The 8,964-nt window shown below is 50.2% G+C and overlaps 1 protein-coding gene across 1 annotated transcript in view; it reads right to left on the bottom strand.

The window, feature by feature from the left end:
- Positions 1 to 5,199: 5,199 nt before the first annotated feature.
- The window catches only part of MAP2K6 (mitogen-activated protein kinase kinase 6), a 61,899-nt gene continuing 58,134 nt past the window's right edge, over positions 5,200 to 8,964 (bottom strand). The window contains exon 12 of the mRNA XM_064151745.1: positions 5,200 to 7,315. Coding sequence (XP_064007815.1) covers positions 7,238 to 7,315 — 78 coding nt within the window. The 3' untranslated portion in view covers positions 5,200 to 7,237. The remainder of the gene's footprint in view (positions 7,316 to 8,964) is intronic.

Here is an 8,964-nt window from a genome sequence, read left to right as displayed (position 1 = left end):
AGGGGTCGATGGAGCCGAAGAGCTTTCTAGCAAGCCAGGAGTGAACTAAAGGAGGCCATGTAATAAATGTCATGCAGCCAAAACTGCTCCCAGTGGACCAGCACTGCTGGCTGCATAGGACCTTGAAGAATTCATTTATGCCTGTGGCCTGTAAATTAGGTATTTCTACCTTTGGGCTTAGTTACAGACCACCTGAAAATGTTTACCCTCTTTTTTTCTCAGCTGCAGAGCCCTTCCCTGCGCTTCCCCCATCATTCAAGTCAGGCTCTGATGAGCTTGGCAGGGAAAGCAGCAGACAGCAAGCAGCAGCTCATTTGCAGCTTTTCCTTCTGATTTTCCTCTGGGGTTTACATTTTGCTCCTCTTGCTGGGAGTGGGGATGCAGTGGCTTTCTGTGACTTGTAAGCCAGCCCATCGCTTACAAACCTGGGCCTGAAGGAGTACATGGCAAGAGAAATGGGAGACAGTCAGCTCTCAGCTGCAGGTTATTTACTCAGCTGAGTCTGTGGCTGCCTCTTTGCCCTCTCCCTCTGCCTCAGCCTTTTCCATCAACTCCAGACCTGCCCTGGCAGAGTGGACTGACACCAGCTGCCTATCGGAGGACTCATATTGTCCCTATGCCATTAAAACCTGCACCCTTGCAGTTCACAACACTCTCTTTAGAGTCCTCTTCATTTATACAGCACAGGAACCTTTCTCTCCAGACCACTGGCACCACCAGCTCCTAGCTGTGTCCGTGGGCATCTGCAAACACATAGAAGCTGAGACTCAGCTGAGCTTTTTCTATCCCTCTTCATTAACAAAGTCAATTGCTTTTTAAAACCTGCACCCTTGCAGTTCACAACACTCTCTTTAGAGTCCTCTTCATTTATACAGCACAGGAACCTTTCTCTCCAGACCACTGGCACCACCAGCTCCTAGCTGTGTCCGTGGGCATCTGCAAACACATAGAAGCTGAGACTCAGCTGAGCTTTTTCTATCCCTCTTCATTAACAAAGTCAATTGCTTTTTAAAACCTGCACCCTTGCAGTTCACAACACTCTCTTTAGAGTCCTCTTCATTTATACAGCACAGGAACCTTTCTCTCCAGACCACTGGCACCACCAGCTCCTAGCTGTGTCCGTGGGCATCTGCAAACACATAGAAACTGAGACTCAGCTGAGCTTTTTCTATCCCTCTTCATTAACAAAGTCAATTGCTTTTTAAAACCTGCACCCTTGCAGTTCACAACACTCTCTTTAGAGTCCTCTTCATTTATACAGCACAGGAACCTTTCTCTCCAGACCACTGGCACCACCAGCTCCTGGCTGTGTCCATGGGCATCTACAAACACATAGAAGCTGAGACTCAGCTGAGCTTTTTCTAGCCCTCTTCAACAACAAAATCAACTGCTTTTTAGGGGTGGGTTTCTGTGAAGAGGCAGCATCCTTTTGACCCACAACAGAACTGCCTGCTGCACAGAAAGCATTTCTTCCAGCCATGGTCTGGGGGAGCGAATCTCCCTGCGCTGCTGAGCCCAGGCCTGCCAGAGCACATGTCAAATTTCATATTATCCATCTGCTCCAGAGAGGCTGAGCTGAAATATTAATTAGGAGATCTGATCCCTTCTCACCAGAAACAATCTGGATTTTATAGCTCAGCCAGAGGCCAGCGAAGCAGACAAAGCTCTGCGATACATCCTTTGCCGCTGGTTAACGGCTTTCAAGGAAACAACCAACTTGGGGGGAGGACACAGGCTGTAAAACACGTGGACATCTGGTCTGGTTTGTCCACCCTTCATCTCCACCATGCTCAATCCCCCCCCAATCCCCCACCTCCTAAGTGCATGTTGGGAGAGAGACAACTCCTCTAACATAAACAGCTATAATATGGCAATAAAGATTAATGAGTGAAACTTGCCATTTTATGTATAATCCATGGGGATTTACAATCATTAATCTTTATTAGTGTGTAATAACTGTTTAGACATTAAGGACAGATTCTCAGCTGGACAAAACTGGCCTTATTCCAGCCAAGCCAGTGGAGCAATGCCAGTTTACACCCTCTGTGACCCTAGGTCTAAAAGAGACCCATCCCCATCTGTAGGAATCATATCACTAACAGTATTTCCCCATCAGCAGGGGCAGACCAGTGAAGGCAACTATTTGCCTTTCACTGTATCTGAAAAAGAGAGCTGCATGTGTCCAGGAAGCTCAACAATAGACATGTCAATAAACATGAGGAAATTCAATGAAAAAGCAACAACAACAAAAGGAACCCCAAGGAGCAGGGAAGTGGATGATTTTTGAGGCAAGACTATAAGATCTGGTTTGGCAGGAGCATAACTAAGGAGGGATGTAGCAATCTTTGGCATGTGAAAGAGTGAAAGCACCAAGACAGGCTCCCAGAGTTCCTCTAAGAGGAACAAGATGGAAGAGAGAAGGAAAACAAAACAAAACAAAAGAGCATCTTGGCTGACTTCGCTGAGAGAGGAGTTTGGGGGTTGTTTCTAAGTTAAAAATAAGGTCTATTAAAGAAGGGAGCTGGTGGAAACCTTGTCTGAACTACATTAGGCCATGGAAACCTTGTCTGAACTACATCAGACCAGCCACCAAAGCAATGCTGCCTTTGACCAAGCAGGATTTCCTCTTCCAAAACACGAAGGAAAGAAGGGCAGGGTGCAGGTACACACTTAGCTTGCAGCAAGCATGGAGAAATCCCAGCTGAGGCTGTGCATGCTGCTGTCTGCCCTCAGCACCAGGCACTGCTCTGGGCAAAGGGCCTGGTGGCCACTTCTCACCAAGGCAAAGCGCAGCTTACACTGAACCAGCAAGCATACAGCCATCTCCCTTTGCACCTGCTGAAGAACTGGGAGCTCAACTGCTTATCACTGCAGAGCTTCTACTGAGTAGTGATCCACCCACCGCCTCCTCCATCACTTAGAGGAGGACCAGTTGCCTCCCGAACTGGTGCTCCCACCTCATTAATAAGTCAGAAATGCCTCTTTCCTCACTAGTAAACCAGATAGAAGTCAGGGGAAATGCAGGAATACAGTACTGAGACATTTGTGTAAAGTTTTGGACACCTGGAAAAACTCCAGGAGGGATGGGCATTTCACCCACCACAGCAGCACAAGCCTGGCATTAAGGAATGCCACCAGCAAATGCCCTCCAACCCCTCCTCTCAGGCTTAAGGGACCTGAGGCACTTGGGGACCCAGAAATCAGCTTTCCTCTCAGTGACATTTCAAGATCTCTAGTGATGGCAAGGCCTCAAGCATCCTGGAGGTTGCAAGAACAGCAAGAGCTGTATGGTGGAGGGAAAATGAGGAGGAACATCATGCCCTGGTGGTCCCCTGCTGCCAGTCATGGGCTGCGCATCCTCCATGCAGCCCAACAGCCACTGCTCGTGGCAGAGCAGAGAGGCCCTCCCTGCCTTCCAAAGGGCTGTGCTGGAATTCATTCCTGCAGCTGGCCTAGGTCACAGCTCAGTGCTAAGCTCCAAGAAGCTTTTCTCTCCTCTCTGCTCCCTGGTGTGGTTTTGGTTTGTTTTAGGTCCACGGCATGAGATCTGCTCCTTTTTCAGTGTAAAAAGCTGAGCTGAGGACAATCTAAGATGCTGCCTGCAGCCTTCTGCTGTCTGAAAGCTAAAGTCTGTTGAAGACCAGCTTTAAGCCTCAACACCTTGGCTGTTTGGGAGGCATGGCTGCCAGGAAAGGCTCCAGGCCCCAGAAATCACACCTGTCCTAGGCAACCCTGTGCTCCGGCCATGCTCTGGGCACTGACTGAAGCTATTTCACCTTCCCAGAGGCCACAATCAAACGGAACATAAAAGAGCCTGATGCTCATCTTATAGCCCAGCATGTTTTCAGAGTTTTTAAGCACCCTGGCTCTCCCCTCTGTGCCAAGGCCACCAGCTCAGCCTAGGAAAATCCTGGGTCAAGCCAAGCTCTGTGTCCACACATGCCACGAGGGATGCAGAGCCAGCCAGCCACTTCTGCCACACCTTCCACAGCAGTGATCACTCAGACCACTCTTTGCCTTCACACTGGTCGCAGGGATTCACACTTACTCTGGGCTGACGCAAATGACTTTGGAAAGCAACAAAGCCACGGAGAATCAGGAGGGAAGGGAAGGGATTTGTTGCCTGCCCTATTGTAATGGCATTAAAACAAAGGGATTAGGCAGCCCAAGCACGGCAAGAGCAGAAAGCATCAGAGGGAGCACTCAGCATGTAGTGTCAAGGCATGCAGGAATCGTTTTAGAGGGTTACTAGCTGCAGACAACACTGACATTAATTTTCTACTGGAAAACGCTGGTGACATTAATATCTGCTATTAATACTCAACTTTGACAGAGTCTCATAAATTCAACCTGTCAATTAGAGTGGCACTGAAAAAAAGGTGCTCTGAGGTCAAGGGGATGCGGCATCCAAATGAGACTTATATGCCAGGAGGAAAGAGGCAGAAACAATCTTTAACCAAAGCATCAGATCCATATGCAGGAAAACCAAAGGGTGGTTTTAAATGTCATGTTTTTCAAAGCGAGAATTGATGCTGGAACCAACTCTATAAACTGGCTGGCTGGACTTTGAGCTGCAGCTGAGGACAATCAATCAAAAGAGCTCTGTGACTCTGAGAAAGTGAGAGAGAAAACATATTCTGCTCCCCCCCACCCCCAAAGGAATATGAGAGGGCAGGTTATGAGCTCTGCAAGGCCTCTAAAAATGACTCTGTGAAGTAAAACATCCTTGTGTTTCACCCACACCAAAATGTAACCTGAAAGGTTGCCCCTGACACAAGGTGGAATGTGGAGCTTATCACTACTGAGGGTTGGGAGGCTCAAGACACATGGCTAAGGAAGGACAAACTCTTCCCCAAAGTCTGAGGCCCAACTCCTGTGAGCCCTCCTCAGGCCATCCTGCCCTGCAGCTGAGGGGCACAAGGATTGCTAAATCCTCAGGAGCAATGCTCCTCTGTCTCATTCCATGCTGGCCCCAGCTGCACTTGGTTAGAGTTCACAGCCACCTCTGTGGGTGCCACCAGCCACAGCCACGGCAGTGACAGTGGCAGCCCAGGCACTGGTGGTGTCCATGTGCACCTCTTCAAAGTGATTGGCATGTCCCTAGCACAAGAGGTACCACTGCTGGGGAACCCCTGCTCTAAATACTGCCCTCCCCATCAGCCCTTCCACGGGATCGCTTCCCAAACAGATGCTCAGATGAGTCCAGAAGCCCAACCCACACCCACAGAGACTGCAGCCATGAAACTGGGAGAGAAAGGGCTGGGCTGGATCCCAGGCTGACTGAAATACCACACAGCAAGGCAAGCACTTGGGATGTGACTGAGAGATTGCACCAAAGCGGCGGATGGGGAAGGGAAGCCTGCGGAGGAGCATGAGGCGTAAGTGCTGCACGCACAGGCACTCTCCTGCACAAGGCCAGGAGAAGGAGCCATGGGCAAAGGCAAAGAGCCTCATAGCCAAGCGAGGCAGCTGTGCAGGCTTGGCTCAGTCAACCCAGCATCAACCCAGAGCCAGAGATCTCGCCCCAGACCCAGCACGGCCTCCCCTTTCCTCTGGACAGTAACTGCGTTACCTCAAAGCAGTGTGATCTGCTGTCTCCCCTTCCCACCCCAGCAGCCCCCACACCTCTGCCCTTGGCTAACAACCTTTCTCTGAGGCCCTGGCCAGCGGCAACGAGCTCCTGCTAGGGGAGAGCTGTGGTTTCCCCGCGTGGTTTCCCAGGCTGCAGCTCTCACAGGAGACACCTGCAGCCCACACGGGAGCTCCTGGCTGCCTTCAGCATCCCAAGCAGAGCTGGACAAGTCCCAGAGCCCAGGCCGGCAGGCTCCAGGCTGCTCGCTAGCACTCCCAAAGCCTGTGGGCAGGCGCAGAGGGATCGCTGCCGCTGCAGGGCCCTGGAAACTCAGGCTGACATAGCCCCTTTGCAGATGTCATGCTATGTGTACTGTTACCCTTTTCTATCTGGAGAAGGAGAGGAATTCCTTCTAGGCCCAGAGCAGCTCATCCCCAGCCCAAGGCATCCTCAGGCACTGCAATGCTGCTGGGCCCACGGGGAGGTGGGGACCGACGACTGCAGCCTCCTCCTGATCTTTGTGCAACTTATCTGGCCACCTACTTTCTTCAGGGGCTTTTGTCCCAGGCACTATCCTAGCAATGTCCTCCCGCTCCAGACCTCAGCACCTGCCTGAGAGAGCAGAGTGAATGGGTGGGACGCAGGGCAAGGACATTCCCTGGCAGGAGGCTGGCAGTGCTCCCCAGGCTGGCCGGGACACGCCAGCCGGGATCAGAGCGCAGCGTCCCCAGAAGAGGAGACCTCAAGGGACACTGAGGCCTCCTGCCCTCCTTACAGTGATGCTGCAAAAGCAGCTGAGATCCTTGGTTAGAAACCCTTTTAAACACTTCCCACAACACAGGACAGACTCCTCTCTTCTTTCTTCCTTTCCTTTGGACACCCTTCCCCCAGCCCAGCCCTACAACTACCGCTCGCTGCGGGGCCACCTTTAGCATCACCCTCATCGTCACCACGCACTCATCCTCACACAAACCAGGAATCTATTTCCATTGAGCACTTAACATAAATATTAAAATAATGGAAGGGACAAAATATAAATCTACATACAGCTTCATGACTACCATAGCACCTATTACCATGACAAAGCAAAGTCTGGGTCAGGGGGAAGGGACAGTGAGGGCTGAGGAGAAAGTTAGGAGGAGGAGGAGGAGGGACTTGGACTGTCATTAAATAGGTAAATCACTCTTTTCAACTTCTTTTTTTTCTCTTTTTTTTTTTTGTTTTAGGTTTTTGGGTTGTTTTTGTGGTGGGTTTTGGTTTTTTTTGGGTGGAGGGGCTGTGTTTTAAGGTTAGCAACCTTATTAAAATTCATTTCACTCACCAGCTCGTTCTATGTCACTATGGATACCCAAAGAACCCTTTCAAACACTTGGGTGAGGCTGGCGGGGAGGGGAGGGAGGAGGTTTCTCAGAATAAAAACAAAACAAAACAAAACAAAACAAAAACCACAAACAAACCAAAGGAAAAACGAAACAAAACAAAACCAAAAAAACACCAACAAAACCAAACCAAAAAGAAATGGGAACAAAACAAAAACCCCAAACCAAAGCAGAACAGAACACAGCGGCTCTCCGTTGGCGCTCTCGCGACAAGTCCCGCACACGCACCCCTCCCCTGCACCCACCAAGTCCACAGAAGGGCAATTTCATTTACAAGTCCAGTTCCTCAGTCTCCCAGGATGAGTTTGACAAAAGAGGCGACGTCTGTCTCTTTGGATTCGTGCAGGGTGAAGAAAGGATGTTGCTGGGAGAGAGAAGAGAGGTTTTGGGGGAGCGGGAGGGAAAAAAACAAGACAAGAGAAGTTTGTTATTTGCAGTGCTGAAGGACCAAACCTAAAAGGGTTTTTTTTTTTTTTCCAGACAATCTTCTAGACAGAGAAAAAATATTTTGTTGCCAGCATCATAATATTGAGCTTTCCAACTTCTGCAGCTGAGGCAAGCTCACAGGATCACAGGATCATAGGATGCCAGGGGTTGGAAGATCATAGAATCATAGAATGGTTTATGTTGGAAGGGACCTCAAAGATCATCCAGTTCCAACCCCCTGCCATAGGCAGGGACACCTCCCACTAGAACAGGTTGCTCAAGGCCTCATCCAACCTGGTCCTGAACACCTCCAGGGAGGTTGTGCAGCACAGAATCACAGAATGTGGTCCTCAAGGTCTTATCCAACCTGATTCTGAACATCTCCCTGGGCTACCTGTGCCAGTGTCTCACCACCCTCACTGCAAACAACTTCTTCCTAACATCCAGTTTCAATCTCCCCTCTGCCAGTTTAAACCCATTCCTCCTCATCCTGTCATTACAAGGCCTTGTCAATAGTCCTTCCTCAGCCTTCCTGTAGGTCCCCTTCAGATACTGGAAGGCCACTACAAGGTCTCCTGAAACCCTTCTCTTCCCCAGGCTGAAGAGTCCCAACTCTCTCAGCCTGTCCTCATAGCAGAGCTGCTGCAGCCCTCTGAGCATCTTCATGGCCTCCTCCGGACTGGCTCAAACACTTCCATGTCCTTCTTGTGTTGGGAGCTCCAGAGCTGCCCACAGCACAATCTAGCTCAGGTCACAGAGGAATGAATCCAGGTGGGCCTTGAAAGTCTCCAGAGAATCACAGGCTCACAGGATGTTAGGGGGTGGAAGGGACCCAAAGAGATCATCCAGTCCAACCCCCCCTGCCACAGCAGGACCATACAACCTAGCTCAGGTCACACAGGAACACATCCAGACAGGCCTTGAAAGTCTCCAGAGGAGACTCATAGCTTCTCTGGGGAGCCTGTGCCAGTGCTCTGTGAGCCTGAGGGGCCACTTCGTGAAGGCTGCAGACTTGTGCTGTCCTCTTGGATTCCCTCTAAACCCTGAGCTAGGCTGTTCTCAAATGCATTACAAACCTCTGCCTCCACCTCCAGCACATGATGCTCTTTGTCATATGCTGGCTCAAAGCTCTGTGGTGCCTGGGGTAGACATGTGCTCCTCCTGAGATGGTGGTTACTCATCCCACCACACATCAGCTCCAAGAGAAGCAGGAAAAACCCTCGCAGGAAGGCTGACTGCAGTGGGTTTTCCCTCAGCTTCCTACTTTATCTGTGTATTTACCCTCTGGTGACTTCTGAGCCTCATTTCTTCCCTGCAATTGCTCATACTCACAGCAGGAGATGGCTACTTTACCCCTAACCACCACAAAGAGGAAAGCCACCCCAGCTAGAAAGCCATCCCAGCTGGAAAGCCATCTGCAGCTGTATGTTTTAACTACTTAATCGTGACCATCATGGGAAGATATCCTGCCAGAAAACCCTGCCTACATTTCAGCACAAATGGAAAAATGTGTGCAAGGAAAAAGAAAACCCCAACAACCAACTGACAACTGAATGCCCCCTGAGAGCAACAGCAAAGCCTCTCTAG

This window comes from Pogoniulus pusillus, chromosome 11 (genome assembly GCF_015220805.1).
Source record: "Pogoniulus pusillus isolate bPogPus1 chromosome 11, bPogPus1.pri, whole genome shotgun sequence".
In the NCBI taxonomy this organism is placed as follows: domain Eukaryota; kingdom Metazoa; phylum Chordata; class Aves; order Piciformes; family Lybiidae; genus Pogoniulus; species Pogoniulus pusillus.
The sequence above is the reverse complement of the archived record's forward strand: the minus strand, read 5'-3'. Positions and strand labels throughout refer to the sequence as shown.